This window comes from Strigops habroptila, chromosome 9 (genome assembly GCF_004027225.2).
Source record: "Strigops habroptila isolate Jane chromosome 9, bStrHab1.2.pri, whole genome shotgun sequence".
In the NCBI taxonomy this organism is placed as follows: domain Eukaryota; kingdom Metazoa; phylum Chordata; class Aves; order Psittaciformes; family Psittacidae; genus Strigops; species Strigops habroptila.
The window spans coordinates 7,464,039-7,487,568 of NC_044285.2; the positions used below are offsets into that span (position 1 = coordinate 7,464,039).

Here is a 23,530-nt window from a genome sequence, read left to right on the forward strand (position 1 = left end):
ATACAAATATGCAGTGGTTTGAATGTACGTTAAACACTGAGTAAGTCGTTTTAACTTTGTTGATGTCTTTTGATGGAAGTATCTTAGACTTATACTAGCTGAATGAGAGAGTGACCAGCGAGTGTGTTCAGAAGTATTCACCAGCATGGAACATCGAGGGTGTAACTTTAATATTGAGGAAGACATGAGTTTGTGGGTTTGGATGTAAAGCATCATGTTGTTAATCCATCCTTAGCATCTGTGAACCATTTAATGCAGTGTTTCTTTTGCACAGAAACGAGTACTGTGTGCTACATAAGACACAAGAATCCTCCTCACAGACAACATCCTAAACTTTAATCATTGGAGAATGACTCAAAACTGGAATTGTGAGGGATTTACATTTCCCTTAAAGTGCTTCTGCTTTGAAAATCATCAATTCTTTGGCTCTTGAAGACTTAATGCTTAGCAGGTCACCTAATCACCTCTCCCTGTCTGATGGTGTAAAACCACACTCTCTGATTTCTTCCAAGAAAGTCCTATTCAGCTGGCTGAGCTGGGGAAGTGCGAGACTGAACCCATGCTAAGCAATTTCAACCCATTTCAACACCCGCAAGATTTGTGTTTTACTAATGTTTATATGCAATTGCAGTCGCTGCCTTTCTGCTAGACGGCAGCTGGGGGCTGATGGCAGGCCAGCTGCAGCCTGCCACTGCCACCACTGGAGTGCCTGCATGTATAAAAATGATAAAACATCCAGCCCTACGCTTACCTAATTGCAGCTGGGATTTTGCAGCTGTGGAGTCACACCATGAGAAATACATTCAGTGCTACGATTCAGTAAGCAGGCTTTTCAGGCCAGCAAATTTGCCTTGTGAGCTGCAGAGAAATGAGCTCTATAGGCCTAATTCTTCCTTTTTTTTTTTTTTTCTTTTGCTGGTTGCAATCCCTTTTTGCTCTCTGCCACTGATAATTTTCAGTGCTTAGGAGTAGAGATAAGCATCCTTCATGGCATCAACCTTGGAAGACCAGTAAGTAATTGCTTTTCTGGTTGTGAACAGCTTAAAAATAAATAAGTAATAAAAAAGGAGAATATTTTTCTCTCTTTGAATCATCATTTTTACCATGTGATCTCAGACAAGTCATTAAACTCATGTGTAGTTACTTTATCCATCTATACAGTGATGGCAGCAACACCTTAAAGAAGCTCTTTGTGTTGAATTTAGTAATATAAATGCTTGAAATGTCTGATTGTTTGAAAAAGGTGGTCCTATTGAAATGGCAATTGCACATTAAAAGTCCCTTTGTCATACTCTGAGGGAGACTAATTAAAAAGAAATTAATCGATCAATCTTTATTTTGGACACCTGAAAATGGCAACAAGTATGACTGGCTTGGTGTACTTTTTTTTTTTGCCTAACTCACTGGCAATTTTTGGGAATCGAAGTTGCCATCTGGCCAAAAATTCAGAACAAAAACTTTATCAGCTTTCTGGAAAATGCTGTTAATCTCTTACTTTTTTTGAGGAGGGTGGTTGTAAGATTGTTAGATGATAACAAAAATTTCAACTAGTAAGCATTTTACGGCACTATATAGCATGATTCATTACACAGTGTTGTTGGAATGACACTGGTCAAGAAGGGTACAAGACTGGTTGAAGTTTTAGCTAGGTGCTATCCTGTAGGCAGCAAGTGACTTCACTTGCTTATAAATATTCCAAAAGCATAAGAGATGCCATCAAGCTAAGAAAGCACTAATTTACCTAAATACAAACCTGACAACTGAACTATGTTGCCGATACACAGGAGGAAGACAACTTAGATCCTAAGGTCTTTTCTCTGTCTGCCATTTGTTTATTCCTCAGTGTTTTCACAGTCTTGGTCCAATGAAATAATTGGACCTTGATCCAAAATAATTGGCAACCTTTATTCCAGCTGATCAGAATGGCCTACTTGAATTTGCACATTGTTTTTTTGTAGGAGATATTTCTGTGAGCTTATCTATATTGAGTAAATGTTATGCAGTTGAGTCTTTGATCTCTCTCTGGTTTGTGAGTGGTAGGATAGCTCAAAGAACAAGGAGTCCTGAAGAAATTAAAAAAGGAAAAACACTCTTGGGTATCATCAGAAATATTCTGCAGACTTTTCAGCCCTCCTATCTTTTGTGAGGCATCTAAGCAAGCATCGTACATGTTTCAAATCCATCTTGGAATAGAGAAATATCTTATTCCTCTCTGCTCTCTTTCTATGTCATTCTACAGAGGGTGACACTATAAGTACATCGCTGAAAACCATGTCTTGAAGTTGCATCTAAATTTTTCTCAGCAGTGAAAGAATGTTATTTTCTTCAGAAAACATTTCGCAAACCTCTTGGTTCAAAGTTGGAGCTTAGCATAGTTTCTCCTTTCATTTAGAGGCAAATGTCGAATAGCCGTTTAGGAAGGGCTTTGGAGAACATCAGTGCTGTCATTCACCTGTTGAGTCTGAATGTGTGTTAACAGTTAAAATGTGTTCAGCTCTTTTATATAGATATGCAAAATATTCTTTCCTCATGAGGAGGTCAAAATTAGCTTTCTGTTTAGACAGAGAAAAACCATAGCCTTCCATCGCTGATTTCTGGAAAAACAGACAACATGATCCTGTTCTTGGTTGGTATCTGAGTGTGCTGAGCTAGATCAGCCATAGATATAAACTGCTTTCAGTGGACTGTGTTAGTTTTTACCCATGGGCCTTCTAAGTAGAAGAGCTATAGCTGTAAATTACCCTTCTGTATGTCTTACGATAAGTGATCGAGAGGTTGTATTAGAGCTCTCTTCTTTTCTCTTCTTCTCCATGTCTAAATAAGGGACTTTGTCAGCCTGGTACTTTGTCATCTACTTTTCTACGAAATATTTCAACTTTTGATCAGATCCTGATGTCCTTAACTCACTGACAAAGGACAGTGCCACTTATCTGAAAGATGTTTAAACATTCTGCTCTGAAGATGGGATGCTGATCATCGATTTTCTTCACGAGTGTCTTCACGCTTATGCATCAATCCATAATATTCACAATTCGTTCCCCTTTAAAAGATTATTCTTCTATTATACTGCATTAAAAACAAGTGTGTGGACAGGGTTCAGGGAAGAGCTAAGGGAAAAAAGCCCCTAATGTCTGGATGAAGCCCTTTATCCTCCATTGTGGAATATTGCTGATATCTTCTGATGCTTCAAGCTTCCTGATTCAATTTAAGAACAGAGTTAAAAATGAACAGTAAGGACCAAAAATTAGTTGCCCCAATCCAACCCTTTTTTTTAGGAAGCTAGTTAAGAATTTCCTGACTTTGGAAGATGTTGAGTGCATGCAACTCTATTGAACTTCAATAGGCAGTGATGAGTAGCTCTATATTTTGAAAAATCAGGTCATTTATTTCCGTATTCACATAACTTTGCTTTACAAATCTGTTTCAAGAGGGAGTTTTTTGATCGTACTAGTCCCCAATTAAAAATTTTCAATTGCTGTGCAAAAAGAGCTTAGATTCTTTGCTCACACAAGTATATATGAACCACTTCCATACATTTTTTCCTATCTAGTGCCCTAATTTTTCTTTACTAAAAACTTCCAGCAAGACTTCTACAGTTAATGTGTTCAGAGTGCTATCTATTGCAAGTCTTTCAGCTCCCCCGAGATTCTGATAGCACCTCTTAGGAATCTTAAATCTCTCTTTGCACCCTGAATTTTCAGTGCCAGCTTCACTTAGCACTCAAATGAGCTCTCTTACACCTTTGCCCAAGTCTTGCTAGGGTTTGTGAGCTTTATGGAGACTTTGTTTTTTGGTTGCACAGTACTTCTATTTGTTGCTGCTTGTTATATGTGTATATATTTAAATTTTTTTGAATGTTTTGAAGAGCTCTGCAAGCCCATCAAGTTTCTCTAGTGGATACTTTATTTTAATAAGTGCGCATTGAATGCTTCGTTTAACTTTACTATTGTGAAGTGCCCAGAGACACTGTGCTTGGATGAGCAGTTATGTAAGTGCAATTTGTTTTACTTCTTTAGGATCAGAATTAGCATTCAGTTGAGGTTTGAAGGCTTGTAGTGCATGTGGATGGGGGAAAGTAAACAAGTAAGAGAGCTTAGTGCATCTACAAACATAACACCAAACTGCTTTCCTGCTCCATGAATGTTTGCTCTACTCACTGTCAGATCAGCACCCCAAATGCCCTTCTAGCAATGCTGGAGAGGCTGTTGCCTCATCTTTGAGGATACACTTGAAGGATTAGCTTCATACTAGCAGAGGACTGATTTACTTTGCTGAGAATTGCAGGATGCAGAACTGATAACTCTTTGCCTCCCTCCTCACTTTATTAAATAATTATTATTTGACAGGCCTATCCTGGTGAACAGAGGCTTTATTGGTAAAACTTCATTGTCTACAGGCTGGATGTGGCCTTGGTAGTAGTTGCCAGGTTTCATATAGGCACAATTAAAATCTGTCATTTGTGTGGCAGTTCTAAGACACAATTTCGCTGACTTGGGCGCTGGAAGAATTCAATCTTTCTTCTCCTCTTTACCTGAGGCTCTCACAGAAAGGATGTGTTAAGGAAGATAGTACGTGTGTTTGTGAGCAGGAGGGTCCACAAAAGAATGGTGTTTTGGGATGTTTTTATTCCTTTTCTTTTAGTAACTGGAATGACTTATCAAGCTATCTGCTAGCTATTGCATGAAGTGATCTCCAGTTACTGGTAGTGATGGTATTCTAACTCATTGCTCAAGTTTTCCAAGGCCTTAATGGTCTCCAAGAATACGTAAGGGAATCATGAGAAGTGTTAGCCAAGATTTCACAAGACTGGAGAAAAGAATTAAATAGGAGTAGAATATCTATGAGGAAGATACAAATGAAAAAACATACATTCCTGCAAAGAAAGAATACAGGAATATATGTGTGGTTAAATGGAAAGTAGCCACATCCCTTCAAAGTCAGGTGGAATGGATAACAAGAAAATAAGAGAAAGCAGTTTTGTTGGGTGTTTGTGAGGGTTTGTTGTTTTGTTTGGTGGTGGTGGTAGTGTGTTGTTTTGTGTGGGTTTTGGGGTTTTTTTGTTTCTGTTTTGACTTGGAAACTATGTTGCAAATGGGTCTGATCCATAAATATTGGTCATGTCCACAGAAGGCAACATTTATTGTGAAAAAAGCAGTGTTTTATAGGAACTCCTGACTCCTCAGTGGAATTCACAGGCAGAATTAGAACTCCCATGCCAGAAGGGAGAAATATAACAAGCTTGTATTCGTCTGTATCATTGCTTAGTAACCTGTGAGGAAATTATTGCAGAGAGATTATATTTGTCGTGCAAGTAGCCTGTGAAGTTAGTAAAGCTCAGGTACCATAACGCTATAGCCCACTATAGTGGGAATTTCCAGTGATGATGTAGATATTAGCAGTAATACCTTTGTAATCATATTGGGTTTACAACAAGGATGGAAAAAAGGTGTGTAGGGGGAAGAGGAAATCCTTTTAGCATGTGCAACTAACACAATATAGTGTTACTTTCCTTAGCTAGCCCCTGCCTGCCTTGCAAAGGAAAGGAGTTGGCAAGCTCTGTGCTTGGTTTTGTGTTATTTTGTAAGCTACCACTCAGCTATTTCAGTTAATGCTGCTTTGTCAGAACTGTAATTTACTAATGGATGAAGTATAGTGTGTCTTCGTGCATGTCATTCCGTGGCCAATTCCACTATAAATCACACTGCAGCCTCTCACGTACAGTGAGGTCCCTTTTTGCGCTTCTAAGCTGTGCTGAGCAACTTGGTGACAAAATAACCTACCCTGTGCTGGTTCTTTTTAGAGAAGAAACATAGCATCTTCTTTGAGCAATGGGAATTAATACTGAAAGATGAATGTGTGAGCCTGCTCAGCATTGCAGGGGACAACAACTCTGCCCAATCTAGAGCAAACATGTTTTAAATTTAACTTTTTTTTCAAAGTTTATTATTAACCTCTCTTCACAAAACAACAGAACAAGTTTGGCAAAACAACCTCCCAGCCTCCTACAGGGCTGAAAATATGTATGCTTAAAAGCATCTTATTTTGGAATATCACCACCTCATCGTCATGTAGGTGTGACTTGCAGAAACCTATCCCTGCTGCTTGTTTTTATTGAGGAAGATGGTTGAGTTGATGGAGAATGGACCTCAGCCTAGGAGGAGTGACTTCAGTCTTCCTCACCTTCATCTGTATCTTCTTGGCCTCTATCTCTTTTTCTCCTTTATCTCATTGCCGGCTGGCAGGTCACTGTCCTGCTTTGCTGTGAGGCGTTAGCTTGCTGAAACACATCTAACTCCCATGCAACGCCTTGCAGACCCTAGGCTGGAAAGGGACTCCAGGCTTCCAAGAAGAGTTGTCTTCTGGGATAGGGGGACAATGCCCTAGTCCATGAATCCTAAACATTAGAAACAGGACTAAACCTTAAAGATGATGTGACCTTTAAGGTCCCTTCCAACCCAAATAATTCTATGATTCTATGTTGGACAGGGTTAGGCCAGGATGATCTAGTGGTAGTCAAGGAAGGAACCGTATCTTGCAGTGCGTTCCTTGCACAGGGCTTATCTCATTGTTAAAAAGCAAGTACAGGGGCTCTTTACTGTTTACTGGTAGTAGTGTTGTATTAGCCCAATTATTCTGTAATTTATTAGCAAAATATTTGAGGGAATCTGAACTTTCTGATTCACAGCAACTGTTTTGAGAGTTTTTCCTTCCATTCTAGTTACCTCTTCAGTTCCACAGGAGTAGAGGACACCAAGAACAAGTACTACTTCCTAGGCTACTTGGGTATAGTAAGGATTCTAGGAAAAGCTAATGGAGATCTGAAGTTATCACTGCACATTCCTTTTCTTCTTGGCCTCTGCATGCCCCTCTGCTTGTGACTCTGCTGTTAGTCTTTGATGCCACACTTTGCCCTTCTGCGTTATTTATTTTAGTTTAAGTTATAGAACAATCATCTGCAAATTGCAATTCTTAGTACTCATTTATATGCAGAGATTGCACTGATTAACTAACAGATTTTTAAAGCAACTCAGTTAATTTGATGCAACCCATATGTGAGCAATTAGCTTAACTCAGTTAAGAATCCTCTTCAGCTATATGGATACAAGCCATGTTCAAAACAAGAAAGTGAGAATACAGGAATTAGAAACAGGCTAAAGGACAGTAATTTAAAAGTAAAGTTTTAGTTAATTTGATATGCTTTCATCAGATCTCACATTCTATTCCTCATTTTTCAGTGATTTAATGCTTTGCTGCAGGAGTGGCTTCACTTCATAATATCCCTGCTTTCAAAATTAGGATTTGCTGACATTGCTTGTAGGAGGATGTAAGTGGGTCTATTTGGGAAAGTGTGTTTTTCCCCCTATGGAAAGCTTAAGCTTTTCTATGAATAATGGATAGTCAAAGCTGGAGCCAAATCTTCTCATTTTAAAACAGTATTTCCATTTGGAAGTGTCATCATGGTGCCATTTGGGAGTTGTTTGGCTCTTCTGGCTCCCCCAGCCAAACTACAGCTCCCACATTGCATCATAATTCTGCATCTTACTGAATTGCTGTCATGGAGTCTTGATGTTGCATTAGGGGACGTGTGGCCCAGCCAAAGAGATCCTCTGACAGAGAGGAATGGGTGCTGAAGGAAACTCAGAGGCATGTTTTCTAACACATGCTGAAACATCTCTCTTAAACAGCTCTGATGTTTTGGATGGTACAATTTGGAGTTTTGACTGAAAAGTCAGTTTTGAGAGGAATAAGGTGTTTGATTGGTGAGGAAAAGTCAACACTTCCTGTGGAAAGCAGATAGTTGTTATAAGAAACTTCTTGAGCTGAAAATTGACTTTTCCATCCAAAACCAGTGACTAAAAATGCCAGTTTAAGTCTTTTCTTTACCAATTATATATGACGTATTTAAAGATCCTGGTACTCTTGACATGACGCCATCTCAGGGACAGCGTCAAGAAACTGAAACTCCAGTTTTTATTTGCTCATTGAATCCTTGTTTTTTCCTTCATAAAATAGTACAAAGAATTATTACTTGTGTTTTTCTATAAAGAACAGTGCAAAACATGGGCAACTGCAGATGAATGAATTATCTGGTATTTAATATTAACTTTTGTTACAGCTAGAAGAAAAAGAAATCTGATGGGCATCCTTTGACGTGGAACTGGGAGGGAGGTTAGCTTATCAGTGACAATGCTGTCAACTCACCTTTTCAGTAGATCATGTGAACTTCTTGTCGTATTTGATTGCAACATAGACAGCATTAGCTGGGGTGAAGCAGATCTCACTTCGCATCCCCGAACTTGTTTGTGACCAAATGTGACTTAATGAAACATGTCCACAGAGAGAAAAGGCACCTTTATAACAGAGGGAGCTGAGCAAGGTTAGAGGCACAGTTACGTGCACCAAACAGGAAGAGCACAGACTGCATTGTTTATCTTGGGAAGCAGGGATTGTCCGTTGTGACAAAATCAGTCAGATGCAGCAAGTGAAACACTGAAAGCTCATTACTCTTATTAGTATCAGTGCTCAGCTGTAGGGAGGCAAGAAGAAGCTGACAGAGCGATGTTTCAAGATATCGTTTGCCTGCAAGGAAGCATTATGCATCATGGATTCAGTAGTCAGTGCCGGGAGGGAAGGGTTGTGCAGCAGCCACGGTCCAAAATGAGACGGATCCATCTACTGGCATCCAGACAGCACAAGTGTAATTCAAGAGACAAGTTTGTCATTGTGTGTGTGTCTAAGGTGCAATTAAAAAAATCCAAAGAGAATAGAGCAATAAAAACGTTCCCTCTTAAAGGCTTAGAGATAAAATAAACTAGGCAGTAGGAGTTCACAGTGGATTTGAAGAATTGCTATTCCTTGGTGGTTTATGGGGATCTCTTAGGGTTGGTTTTCACCATGCAGCCAAACAGTGCATGCCTCCCTTGGTGCTCTAATGCTAACTGTTGCCTTTACTCATGGTGAAAGTAGGTGTGATAGTAAGATGGAGTGCAAATGAGCCTTGAGGGCAACTAGTACTGCAGTAGGTCTTAAGTAAGTGGCGAAGGTAGTGTAAATATAGTTTAGAAATGAAATGCACACTTGAAGAAAGAGTGATGTAATAGGGCTTGTGACTTCTGAACTCCCAGATGCTTTGGTTATGTTGGGAAAGCAAACTGCTCTATAGAGGCATTTTAGATTGATGTTGCTTGCAGTCAGAAGGGAAGAGTAAATGATCAGAAATGAATTATTAGCTGCAGTAATGCTGATGGGACCTGCTTCATTCATTACTGTCTGTGTATATGCCTTACAGCTATTCACCTGTATTTCACTGCAAACAATGGAAAATCTAATAACTTCACACCCTGAACACAGGAAGAGCATCACCTTCTTCACTCCTTGGAGTAAGCAGGTGAAGGGATCACCTCACTGCAGGGAAACCCTGGGGCTTGCCAAGATGCAAAGCAAAAAGTCCCAGAAGAAGCTTTAAGTAGCTCACTTTCACGGTGGGGAAGATATTCCACCATGAAATGATTGGTGCAGCCCAGACCACAGTAGCACAAATACCCTGCCCTCTAATCCCTTATCTTTGATTCCAGCTGTAGAGCGCTGTAGCACAAGTCTGTGTATATGTCTGCTAGAAAATTAAATAGATGAAGAGCTCTACAGAGAGGTCCTTAGCACTTTGTACTTTCTCTTCTGCTGTTAAGACACAGGAATTTCAGAGGATGGAAGATTAGGTAGCTGTCATCCTGAAGCTTCTGAAAAATATCCAGACATTTAAAATTTAGACTGTTTTACATCTCTGTGGTGGGTTGACCCTGACTGGATGCCAGGTGCCCACCAAAGCCCCTCTATGACTCTCCCTCCTCAGCTGGACATGATGTGCGATGCAATGCCTGGGTGGCACAGGGTGAGCATCTCTGTGGAATGGACACATGATGAATATAGCCATTATGGTTTCAGCACATGGGCTTGAACAAAGCCAGAGTCAAAGACAGAAAATAGTCTTTCTGGCACCTTCCTTTAAATTATGAGGGAGCAGCTGGTGCTGCTGTTTCCTCATATCACTGAGTTTTGCTCTCTGAAAAGATTTAAAAGTAAGAGAAATAAAGGATTCCGCTCCCTTTCCCCCAGGTTGCTCTGAGCTTTCTGAATGGCAAGACCAAAACACCTTAATGCAAATATTCCTGCTTCCATCCTAAGCACTAGTAATTTATAAAGTCCAGCATGCTGTGTCTGGTTGAGGCTGCCCCATGCTGCTCAGTGGCGTCCTGATGTTTACTTGTGCCTACTTCTTTTTATATAGATACACTTACCCTACGCTAGTGTTGCTGTCTGCTTTTAAGATGCACAGTGAATGGTGATGCTGCTGTCTACATATCAAACAAAATGCATCCCTTTAGATTTTTATAGTTCCTGTGCCTCAGGTGCTGTTATTATCAGTCCTGACATCATTCATTCGATATGACTGGCCCTGTCTATCCATTTATATGAAATGGACAGGAGACTTGAATCATTTTATCTTCTAAGCACAGCAACATCTTTTCTTTAGAAAAGTGAATTTTCTCTCTCTCCATTTCTTGTTTTCTTCCTTGTCTAATACCTTGTGCATTGTGTTTATCTCCCAGTCTCTTTACTCTGCATCTCCTGTTCCCTTTTGTTTGTTTTTTCCTGTCTATCTACCTATTTTTCTCTCTCTTCCCCCACCCTTCCCATTTTTGTTCCTGTTCAGGGCACTGATCTAGGCTTATTGCAACCAACTGAAAGGTTCCATTGACCTTATCAAGCCTTAGGTTAGGACCAGGTGCCACCTCTCCATCCATATGCATGCCTTGTGCAGAATTCAGTGCAGTTTACTGCCGTATCTGAGGTTACCTTGCCCTCAAAGCAAAGCAGGCTTAGGAGAAAGACAACAAAGAACATCTTTAGTAAAACTTAATATCAGGCTTTGAGGTACAAGATTAAAAGTAAGGCCTTAAAAGTGCTAAGAGATTTAAAATACAATTCTCTCTTAAACCCGTCAAGTATGTTCTTTATCTACTTAACCTCTTCCTTATTAACTCCCTGTGAGATGTCCCTGCACTCAGACCAAGAGTCTAATGCTTCAGTTAGAAGTTCAACTACCTCCTATAGTTCAGAAGGGAAATCTCAAGCTGATCTTTCTGTCTATGGTGTACCAACTTCAGATGATAGGGATCCAGTTTTCATAGAGTAGTTCTCCTACATGGCTACCTTCATTTATACATCTTTGGAGCTGAGGATTGCATAGATATAGGAATATTCTTGGTGGATTATAATGATGATATCTGAAGCTAACACTCACCAACAAATTCACCCAAGGATGAATTTACTCTGCTTGGAAGCAATCACGAGTTACCTTCTCCAGGGGCTGGAATGGCTTGAATGCTTTGGTTTTATTCATCTTACTGGACTATGTGGCATTATTGTTGTACATCTGAAGGACTGACTGCCCAAGTACTTTTATCTTTGGGCAATAGTAAGCGCTGAACATCTTGCCCTGTATCATTGTGATAGTGTTTTCTGGCCATGTCCATTTAGAAAAGCTTAGTTAGTAAGAATCAGGGGAGCAGTTCTTCCACTAGCTCTATAGCTTCTCTAGAGTCATTTTACAGATACCTGAAGAAGTACTACTAGGGTCTAGTTGAAGAAGGTCAAATGTGTTTGTTTCATCTCCTTTTACTATGCTCCACTTGGTAGCATGTGCTGCCCCAGAAACTGCTACTACCTATCCCCTGGTACACATCAAGGAATGTCCTGACTGTATAAAAGTAGAAGAGGAGTCGGGGCTGTAACAAAAGCATCAGACTTGTGCTCAAGAGAAATGCAGTTTAATTGTTTTCAATACATCTGGGTTGAAGATATGTAACAAATAGCAGAGCTACAAGTAATCTCTATAGAAATGCATAGGTGAGCTTTCTTATTGGAATTCTTTTTGGACAATGTTTTCATAATTTACTTTGAGCTGCTACTCGTCCCATCCAAGGTGGCAAGTAGTCTTGCTAGTGCTGCAAAGAAGAAAGGACACATAAAACATTTAAAGCAAATATAATAGCTTGGAACTGTGTTGTAAGAAATGCCTTTGATTTGAGCAGTGAATTTCATTAAATCCTGCCAAACATTCAAAGCCAGTCTCAGCTTCCCAGTCCCTTTATTTGCTATCAGCACTTGAAATCAGCTTAATATTTTACCTTCACCCTTGGTTGCAGAAGCATAATGGACAAAACCATTATCTGTGAATGTCATCATTGTTAGGAAAGAAAGAGGAGAAAGGAAGGGATAAGGAGAACAGGGCTGGCAGGGAGCTGGTATCTACAAAAGTAAACAGACTTTAACGGTTTGATGGAAAGAGGGAGCAGGATAGCCTCTCATAATTTGATTAAAGTTCTGCATCTCCGTAAGAGCTGTGGATACAAGCTGCCAGGCTGAGAGCTAATATTTAAAGGTTGTTTGGCTGAGCAGAAATGTTAATAGTTGAAGGGACAAAGCTGAACTTTGTCTCCCAGCTCTTGCCTACATGCAGAGATGTTACCTTCCTTCCCTGCAGTACATAAGAGCTTTCAAATTATTGTTTTAGAGTTAGATTACAGTTACTAAGCTAATACTAAGCAACCAGCAGCATCTGTGGTGAGGGGTGAGGGGATTGGGTTGTCATCGGGTCACCTCCAAGACAAGTCACGATTTGTGTCAGAGCAACAGAGTTGGTGAATTGTGTTATGGACAATGAAACCTGTCTGAAGAGTGAGGGTGTTGTGAACTGCGGAGGAGATGGTGTGTTGTGTGAAAACTATGCTCATGTATGAGTAACGCCTTGCAGTCCATGGGCCACACCATCTACTTGGCTTGAACATGTGTTAATAGACTTGATTAGGAGTTTTTCTCACATGCTTTTCTAACAGATCATGAGATTTCTTTACGTGTTCTGAAAGAATAAGAAATTTTTTTTACAGATGAGTTTCTAAATGCAGCCCAATGACTCTTTATGTGAAGCTGTACCTGTTGAAACGAAACCATGTAAGCACACAAGTTCTTGTCAGGAATATAGCTGCTAATCTCAGTTGAGCAACTGTGGTCCTGAAGATAGGAGAGGTGAACCTAAAGATAGCTTTATCTGAAGAGCCTTAAAGAAACGTAACACAAGTCATGTTTTCATCAAGAATTTTTGGGAGAAGCATCACAGCAGCATTTGCTGACTTCCCATGTGTTAGCTGTTGCTAATGTTTTCTGATTTGCCGAATGAGTAACATGGGAACTATGGATTATGAGGAAATAAGGGAATTCAGGTAACACTGAAACTAGAGTAAACTTGGAATGGATCTTGTGATGTTGCTAGAAACCCCAAGATGGCATTAGAGACCTTGCTTTTCTATATTAAAAATGTATGAAATATTCTTAGTGACTCTAACTATTTCTTTGTCTTCTATTCTTAACTGGTTCTCCATTGTTTATGCTTTTTTTAAAGCATTCCTGCTTTAGAACCCTTTTTCTTCAAGCATCACTTGCAAGGCATTGATAACGCCAACGATGCTACATGTAACACACCCTAGCTGCAGTGCAAGGCTCTGCAATACAGCAACAGACCACATCTCCAGGTGTACATTTGTACTTTATTTTGGTTTAGGAGGCTGGAACAACAAAGCTGAATGTAACTCCATAGCTAGAAATTCATCCAGCACTTCGGATTATTTTATAAGGTTTCTTTTGAAGCACAAGCCAGCCCAAGTTTACAATGCCACCAGGAGCATTCTAGCGCTGAAATGGATAGTATGGAGATGGTGAGGACCTACCACAATATCTCATATGCCAGAGGGTTGATTTCCGAATTTTATCAATGCGCTGCTGTTGCGAACGAAATTACAGCAAATCTGTTGAGGAACATGAGGAGACTCTGATCTACATATAAGCACTAACAAGGGAGATTAGTTAAATTATGAGAATTTGCACAATGATGTACTGCTCCATACAGTCAAGTATCCTGTACAATCTTCCACTGATCACTGAGTCAGTAACAGAACATGTTCAAGCCAACTAAGGGAAATGTTTTCTCAGTGCAAATCTGGGATCCTTATTTAGCTTTTTATTCAGCTTTTGCAGTGAAGCTAGGTAATTGTTCTACATAATGATGTAGCATGCATCAAGATCTTCCTGATGTGCTTTAGATAGTGGCATTTCTTGTGAGTGGAGAAGCTTAAATAAGATATCCAGCTCATCTCATTTAAGTGCATTCATATTTCAGACCGGTCTAAGAGATTCAAGTGCCTGTCTTCAATTAGAATGAGTAGGAGTTGGATGTACTTGTTTGCTGTGGAGGTTTTGAGAAGCCTGTGCTCTATGTAAGCTGGGCGAATTTCATAGATAACACAGAATTTAGAACATTTCAGAACTCTTTGTTTCTGAGTAGTCTTTTGATTTGTACATGCTGGGGTAAAGAAAAAACTGTATGTATTTTCAGGACTGCAACCTTGGTAGGAAAGGAAATGATAAAATTCATATACTACAAGCACTTTAGAAATATAATACAGACTGTGGATTCATTCCAGCCCAATGTTCAAAGCCTTTATATCTGTATTCTAATGACATTCTCTGACCTTGTGCCAGGGCTTGCCAGAATCAGCAACTTCCTGGAATCAGCTGTTGTTTTGATAGTTTGTGATGTGTTGCTTTCTGATTTCAGCCACCGTTGTTCATTGAGTGGGGATGATCTGAACAGACGGTGGTTGACACCCAGTTCTCAGCTCCATCCAACAATTTATCATGCCAAAGGTCTTCTCTATTACCTGCGCAGCATTGGCCGGGCTCCTCTGGTGAGTCTCTTCCAGGATTTTCTACGAGTTACTGTATATGGATTACTTACTGTAGTTGTGTGAACAGTCTTGTTTTAGAGCTAGATTGATTTGGGAAGTATTATGTACTGTTATACTTTCATTTTACAGACGTGTTTTGAAAGTCTTGGATATTTATTACTTACTGAATCTTCTAACCAACAACTCCAAATCTCAGAATCTCTGTGCACCTGAAATATAAATGAGAAAATGAGTTCCTTAAAGCTCTTTAATATCCTCAAAGTACTTCATCTAAGCAAAATATTGTGAAGAGGTTATTGCTATCTTCTTGGCAGTGATAGGAGAAATTCCACAAAGATTTAGTCTGAATGGACTGTGCAAAAGCCCATGTTGGAACAACCTGTGAAATCACAAAAACCACACAAAGCAGCCCTCAAAATGTCTGAGCTTCCATTCTGCTTTGGTAATGGGAAGAAAATGGCTGATTTTGGGAGTACCAGAAATGTCAGAGAGATGGGTCTTGTCTCAAAGCTTCAACCAGGATAGCACTGGGATCCATCCCAATTGTTCAATCTTGCTGCCCTGCAGAATGGAAATGTAATTCTGAGACCTCAGGGGAATAAAAACACAAGGAGGTTCAAATGTTAACGGGCAGATGTGGATGCACAGACTGGCAGGTTGGCTGATGATAGCTACAGTCAGACAGGAAATGTCCAAAGACATCAAATTCCCCTCAATTTGATAAGAAAAGCCCCAGACAAGGCAAAAATGTCTGTGAGCTTCTGTAAATGAATCCTTGTGGGAATGCAGCTTCTGGTCAGTACAACAGACCTGAAATTCAACCCTGCAGGCCAAGGAATATTGTGGAAATTCAACTCAGTGGTGAATTTACCAACCTTTTCCTTTGATTCAGAGCAGTGCAGGATTAGCCTTGTTTTACCCCTCTATTTACTATCTGGCCTTTTTTAATACACAACCATCATTATCGTATCCAGGTGTGTAAGGTTGACCATTCAGTGCAAGTTTTTATCATTGCTGAGTGAAGGGATACTATTGATCCTATCATCTCCCTCACTCATAGGCTGCATGTCTGACTTGGTAAACTGATTTTTGTTTGCCTTTGAAGAGTACATCGATTTTAGTTTATACATGCTCCAAAATGCCTTGTGTTTCTTGCTGGCTTTTTTCTTTTATTTGGGGGAGAGGGGAAGTTTGTTTGGTTGTTTTGTTGGGTTTTTTTTTTACCTCCAAGATCCCATGGAGCCAAGTTCACTGACAGCCAAATGATTTCTGTGAAGTGATTTAGTTTCGCTTATCCTGGGACGTGCAAGCAGTTTCTTGAAAGCAAAGAAAAGCTGCTTGAAAGGAGAAAAGGAAAGAACTTAAAAAGTAACAGACTTTCAAACCAAAGCCATATTAATTGTTAGGTTCAATAGACACCAGCTTACTAAGTGCTTTTTGTTTTCTTTTACTTGTTGGCTCTGGGAACCCCAGTAAGACAAGGAACTGGGTGCACTGTGACATTGCAGATCTCTGCAGCTGTCTGTGAAAGGGATCTCCTTTCAACTGAGAGCATCAAAGTGGGAATGTTGGAGACCTTTACTCTGGGAGCAGCCAGATCTGATGGGGGAGAGGAAAGCTGTTCTCTCTTTGAGTGTTTGTGGTGAGAAATTGCTACGGTTTAGAAATTGTAGCTGACAATGCAGTTGCAACATGCAACAGGGAACCTGCATCTTGTACAAAGTCTGAGCTGCAGTGAAGAGCAGGATGCCTTAGGAGGGGACAGAAAGAACTTCCTAGGGACCAGGAGGCACTGGGCAGAGTTTGCTGCCATTCAAAGGCCATATCAAGCTTGGAAACAAGCATCTGCCTGGCAGGATGTAGCTTATTGTGAGGGTGAAAAAAACCTGGGCATGTCAAGCTCAAAATTCTAAGATCCAAAGTCCTGTCATAATGTTATTAAGGGAAAAAAATGAGACTTTATGTCAAAAAAAAAAAAAAAAGAGAAATTTCAAAATGTTCTGTTTTGAAACGGATTTTCTGGCTTCCTGTTTTCTATATTGCTTTTCCTTTATTTGAAAAGGTGCCTGGTTCTGTGACTCATGGGGAGGGTTGTTTTTGAGTTAGAAAACAGTCCTTACCTTTAGGATGATCGATGCTGGCAAGTCACTTTAAATAGATAAAGATTTGCATGTGTATCTTGAGTCATACCCCAGTGAGTGCAAGCCTTGGGAGTTTGACTGGCTTGTGTGTATTAGTGTCCCAGTCATATGAAAGGACAGGCTGGACAAAAAGGGCTGGTATGTCCCAAGTTTGCTTAGTTTGCCCAGACATATCCCAGGAAGAATTCTGTACTGGGTGCTCAAACTACAAAACATAGATTAGTGAATGGTGAGACATAAGCTACCCTGTAGTGTGAAAATAAGGCAGAAGAATTCATTATGAAGAATAATTGAGTATAAACACCGGGAGTGACTGCAGTATCTCACAAACATAATTAAAACATAGCTCTATGCAACTTGAAAATAGAATGAAAGTATTTTTAGTAGCACTGATGCTTCCATGTGTGGAAGCTTGCGGGCAATCAGTGGAAGATCCCATGGCCTGGAATAGCAGCCACATTACAGAACCTGGCTTTGATGATCCTTTACCAATAAAAAAGTTTCATTCCAGACCTGTCACTGAGGACTCATCTGCAGGTTTCTTGAAGTGCAGACCTGCCACCGATCAGGCAGCCCTGCTAGCTGACTATCTGATCATTCCTGTGTGGTTTCTGATACTTAAAATAATATTTTGGGCAGATAACATATTCTTTCTTTTGTGTGTTGGTAATTCTGTAAATTGGCAGGTAATTGATACCCAATTGAGCTGGCTTCTCTGCCTTGAAAGGAGACGAGAGCTATAAAATCCTCTTTGATATTCATAGGAATAAATTCTAGGAGGTACCTGAGGTTAACCTAAGCTATGACTGTGTATTGCTGATGGCTTAGATGAAATACCAGCTGGAAAAATGTCTGTCATTAGGAGAACCAATAAATGCAGCTCTTTGGAAGGAGACATTACAGGGTAATTACACATGGTTCAGAGTTACTTCAAGTGTGCAGGGACTGCATAAGCCCTGCAAAATATGTACACAGCCTGAGGGAGCTAAATCTCTGGGGTCTGCACACTGCTGCTTTTTTTCCTTTGTAAATGATGCTGGTTGTAGGTTTGCACCACTGAGCAGCTCTCAGACTGCCCTGTTTGTCCTTTGCTTTCTGCCTTTGTTGTGTCCAAGGGTATAAGTAAAGCAGGAGCAGTTGTTACTGGGTAGGTTGTTGTTCACATGCTTCAGGCGTGGAAAGCGTGTGCTGCAGGGATGGGAATGTACAGACTCAGAGCCCTACAAAGAGAGCTGGAGGTAAGTGGTGGTGCAGGAAGGGAAGTTGATGGGTCAGAAACCCATCAGTGTATAAGCTGTGAGATATGCGTAATTGTCCTCCTAATTAGGAACAGTAAGACGGTTCTTTATGCGTGTGTGACTTAGCTTCTCCAGTATGCCAACCTACTGTTTGTCAGAGGAGCTGAAAGTATGTACATGTTCAATTCGTAGATAATTAAACTCCCTGACTTGCTGCAGCTAAACTTAGTTACTGTATAGCTGGTAGATAAACATACTAGGGTAAATCTTGCCCTAACAGTTGGTGGAAGAAGCTCATCTACTCCATCTGTTTCTCCCCTCTTCTATATGTATTTATGTAAGAATGTCTATATATATGGGTGGGAGTGTTGATCTGCTGGAGGGCAGGAAGGCTCTGCAGAGGATCTGGACAGGCTGGATTGGTGGGCTGTGGCCAGTGGAATGAGGTTCAACAAGACAAAGTGCCAGGTCCTGCATTTGGGCCACAACAACTCCATGCAACACTCCAGGCTTGGGGAAGACTGACTGTAAAGCTGCTCTGTGGAAAAGGACCTGGGGCTGCCGGTCAATAGCAGCTGAACATGAGCCAGCTTGTGCCCAGGCAGCCAAGAATGCCAACAGCATCCTTGTATCAGACAGTGTGTGGCAGCAGGGCCAGGGCAGTGATTGTCCCCCTGTACTCTGCCATTGCTGAGGTTGCACCTTGAAGCCTGTGTTCAGTTCTGGGCTCAACACTACAAGAAAGACATAGAGGTGCCGGAGTGTGTCCAAAGAAGAGCACTGAAGGGTCTGGAGCACAAGTCTCATGAGTTGCTGCTGAGTGAGTGGGGTTGTTTAGCATTGAAAGGAGGATGTAGCGAGGTGGGGGTTGGTCAAAAGACCAAAAAAAAAAGTTCCCAAGTAACAAGTGATAGAACAAGAGGAAATGGCCTCAAGTTGTAGCAGGGGAGACTTAGATTGGATATTAGGAAAAATTTCTTCATCAAAAGGGTTGTCAGGTATTGGAACAGGCTGCCCAGGGAAGTGATGGACTTACCAACCTGGAGGTATTTAAAAGACATGTAGATGTGGTGCTTAGGGACATAGTTTAGTAGTGAACTTGGCAATGCTGGGTTAACGGTTGGACTTGATGATCTTAAAAGATCTTTTCCAACTGAAACAATTCTATGATTCCATTTTTTTTTTTACCCAATAGTTATGCCTCATCTCTCTTTATATTGATCCGTAATGCTTCTCTACTTTCTCACACCCCTTCTTTTGTCTCTGACATTAGCCCTGGAAAACAGTTTTAATTAAATCTTGAAATTCCTTTCTACTCAGTGGTGAATACTAGTTTAAAATGAACCAATTCCTTCTCTTTAGAAATTCTTGTGTTTTCATTGACAGATTTCTGAATATTCCTGATAAAGACATGGAGAATATATGTAACAGCAGTGCGTACATCGATTTCATATCTCAGAGGGCACTGAGATTGATTATTCTTGAAGACTTGGGTCAATATGTACATCTTGGGTCATTAAATCGTGATTTTCATTTCCATGGGAGTTGATATCTACCTATAAAGGCAATCAAAACTTCTGCTAAAACTGAGAATGTGCTTTGTGCCTAGTTTATATGGCAGCTGACATGAGAGAGATGGATTAGATAGACAGATAGATTAGTGTGGAATAAGATTATTTGCCATGAAGGTAGGCCATGTTCTGTGCTCAGTTTACAAGAATTCATGCAAAGATCTGACAGCACTGTGCATTACAATTGTGCAATTGTATTTTCCTGAAAATTATGTAGCACAGGATTTGAATTTCAAGGCAACAAAGTGATGATTATTTGATTGGGAAAGCACAGATTTCAAATCTCATGCGGATAAAGCTGGAGTTTAGGTAGTAGAAAGAGCTTGACAAATTATTCTGTTGTTGTAGCATGAGTTACCATGAACCCTTAGGTTCCTGAGTTGCCATGGATTCTTGCACAGGTGTCATGTTTATTTCTGTTACAGACAGAAATGCACTAGTCTTGACTCAGGATCCCTGTGATCATGACAGATTGAATAAATAAAGCGAGATACAACTGACTAACAGAGTTTGACACAGGTTATAGGCATGGCCCAGAGTCTAAGCTGAAGAGACCTGAGAAAAAACACTAACACTCCCTTAGTCTTATAGTGTTTATTATGAAGAACCAGGAAACTTTCTCTTTTTCAACGTTCAGGATTCTTATTTTTTCTTTTTTCTCTCCCTAGGTATTCTGTGACTACCATGGACACTCACAGAGAAAGAATGTGTTTCTTTATGGCTGCAGCATCAAGGAGACCTTGTGGCAAGCAGGCTGCATGGTTGACACAGCAGTGATAACAGAAGATGTTGGCTACAGGGTACGTCCACTTTGTTTCTCTCTGCAATTACTGGCTTGTATGTGCATCTACCCAGCTAGTTAAGATAAGGCCAGATCACACATTTTGGAGATGAGTGCAAGCTTTCCTTACTTCAGAGGGGTAGTGGAGTAATGATAGAGTTTCAAATCATATATAATATCTTCATGTACCAGATATTAGCAAGAATATTGTCATACACTTACACTTTTGTTCCCTCAACCCACAATAATAAGATAATAAGTAGGAAGTATGTAATGGTGACTGAGAAGATGACAATGTGCCACTGTCCTACTCAGTTGAATTTCTTCATCACAAAATGTTCCTGGTCCCGCTGAAAACACCAGATAATTCGGTGGGTGTCAAACAGATCTAACACAGCGGAGTTATCTCCAGAGCAAGTGCTTGGTGTTACAGCTAGGGAAAATTTTCTGGAATTAGAACAAAAATTAAAAATGTGTTTTATTTCTACTTCATATGAATGTGTCGCTCATCAAACAGTTTTCTGGATTTCCTGCCCGTGTCTTTTTGTTTCTGTTTAGATTATATGTTTGTCTTAAATGACAAATTTCTTGGGAAAGAAAGAATCTTATAAGCTGTAATTATAGTCTTTTAAATGTTCATTTCATAAAACAGTAATCGTGGCCTTAAACTGATTATAGAGGTATAGCTTTCACCCTGAAAGAGGTTGAAAAGTCTTTTTCAGTTTATGTCTGTATAATTTTTGCTATTTCAGCACAAATACTAATTTGTGCTGCAATACTAATCCTCCCATAAGGATGCCACATCTTCTGTGTTCATCTTACAGCGTTGTACACAGCACACTGAAACTTTACTCTCAAAAAGCGCTCCAGCATTCATCACAAGGGGTCCCTGTGGCAAACGCTTTCACAAGGAAAGCAGGGAGGGTACCTACAGTCAGGACATCTTTTGATGTGTTTAAATTCAGAGGGCTTGAAAAGGCTGAGAATGGTTTGCTCTTAGACAAACAGAATTCAAATGCTGCTCTCAGCATCTGGGGCCTGTCTTGAACCTGCAATGAAGAAAGGCTCCAAGGCTGTCCAAGAATACTCTGTAGTAGCCTAGGAGAAAGATTCTGTGGTTCAAATCCTCTTTTGCACAGAACAGGAAATGGGTGCCTGCTGCTGTTCCTGCCTATGGGTCACCCCCTTCATTTTTAGGCTGGGGAAACTGAGTATATAGAAGAACACATCTGCAACTGCAAACTGCAGCAGATAAGCATCCCTATCTCAGACCTGCTTCCTTGCAGTGTCTGCACAGGTTTCTCCCCTGCCTCCTGTAGGTAGCTGGGGATTAATCTGGCCTCCATGGTTGATTTTCCTCCCCAGTAGCAGGAACCAAATACCTCAAGAAAATGATGTTTCTTTGGAACAGCCTTTGCCTCATAGGTCATAGACTGGCAATATACAGGAATAAGAGTCTTCATTACCTTCTAATATTTGGTGGCCTTGCATGACTTGCACAGTACCAGCATTGCAAAGCTCAGCTTAAAGATTTGTCCATTCGATAGCTATTCCAGGCCCCTTTGACAGCAATCTCTGCAGGGACATCAGTAAAGAAGTATAATTCCATTCTCTCCTAATGAGATTGGAGGTTTATGGAGAGAGTCCTATGTCAGGGGAGTAGCTTCCTTTGCTGTGGTACATGCTAAATCCATCCATGTGTGAGAAACAGAACTCAGTCACACTGCCGCATTATCATAAAAGCATCCTTTAAAAGGGTGTGTTTTCACTCTTTCAGAATATTCTATTGAAAGGTAATTAATGAGAAGAATAAGTACAGAAGAAAGAAGCATTAGTGTGAAATCTAGTGAACGCTGGTAAAATGAAAAGAATATTAAATTCAGATTTGCTAATGCTCTTAAATGAGTCCTGCGTACAGAGACATTACTGTTACCCGCCAACATTTTTATTTAATTAAATGTAAGAGATTGATTATGCATATGATTTCAGTTGTTTCGAAAAGCTAAACTGGATTAAGGATCTGATTATTGTATTTGATAGTATACATTTACAAAAAAATCTGTGTGTTGGTTCAGATAAGGGCAGAATGAAAACTGTCTGAACCTTCACATGTGGTTTAATTGGATCTCATGACTGCCGAGGCTTATAAACATCTGGGTTATATGGCTCTGCTGCATTTCTTTTCATTCCTGTTCAACCCAAATCCAGGAAAACATGGAAGCACTGCATGAAAGCATACTATTTTGTGATCACCATACAGCAAGTAGCACATTGAAGGCAATCCAGAAATGTTAAATACTTCCTCTAAGGCAGTCAATCTTAAAGATCCTTCTGTTCAGTACGCCCACAGGAAAAGGGGTGAAATAGCACACTGGAGATCTTGACTTCAGAGGCTTGTGGTGGTCTCAGATTTAAAATGAAATCTCTTGCTTTGCTCCAGTTTTTCCACCTAATTTTTTTCAGCTAAAAAATGGACCTTCTAGATGTTCAGATCTCCACCTTCTACATCTGGTGAAGTCCATAGACAGCTGCAGCCAGAATATACTGAAAACCCAAATTTACTTTTTTGCTATGGAGATGTGTGTGATCAAGCTGTTTGAAGGAGAGGCTGCAAAATAGTTTAGGCCAAAGATTTATCATTCACCTCAAACATGTTTTAGGAAAATACATTATTCTTTCACTGAAACCAAATATTCCCATACATGAATGAAGTATATGTGCTATGAAGTAAAGCTCAAGAGAACAGAACTGCACTTGCTCAGAGTCAGTCAGTGAAACTGATTGTTATTGGAAAGTGAAATTAGCTAGTTGGCTTTCAGCACCCAAAGTGAATGAAGTTCAAGGGTAAATGCCATTAGCAATAAGCAGGAACTCCTTCTATATGATTCCATTCAGTTCAGATGTTTAAGAAGGTTGTCTTCAAAGAAATAATGAATGTCCTCATTTTGCGTGCTCTTCTTTAGATGGATCGAATGGTCTTTTGGCATATGTTGTGCTT

The 23,530-nt window shown here is 40.2% G+C and overlaps 1 protein-coding gene across 1 annotated transcript in view; it reads left to right on the forward strand.

The window, feature by feature from the left end:
• Positions 1 to 23,530, forward strand: part of AGBL1 (ATP/GTP binding protein like 1) — a 268,169-nt gene that overhangs the window by 121,150 nt on the left and 123,489 nt on the right. Inside the window, exons 19-20 of the mRNA XM_030498061.1 lie at positions 14,672 to 14,801; positions 20,420 to 20,551. Of these exons, the coding sequence (XP_030353921.1) occupies positions 14,672 to 14,801; positions 20,420 to 20,551 (262 nt within the window). The remainder of the gene's footprint in view (positions 1 to 14,671; positions 14,802 to 20,419; positions 20,552 to 23,530) is intronic.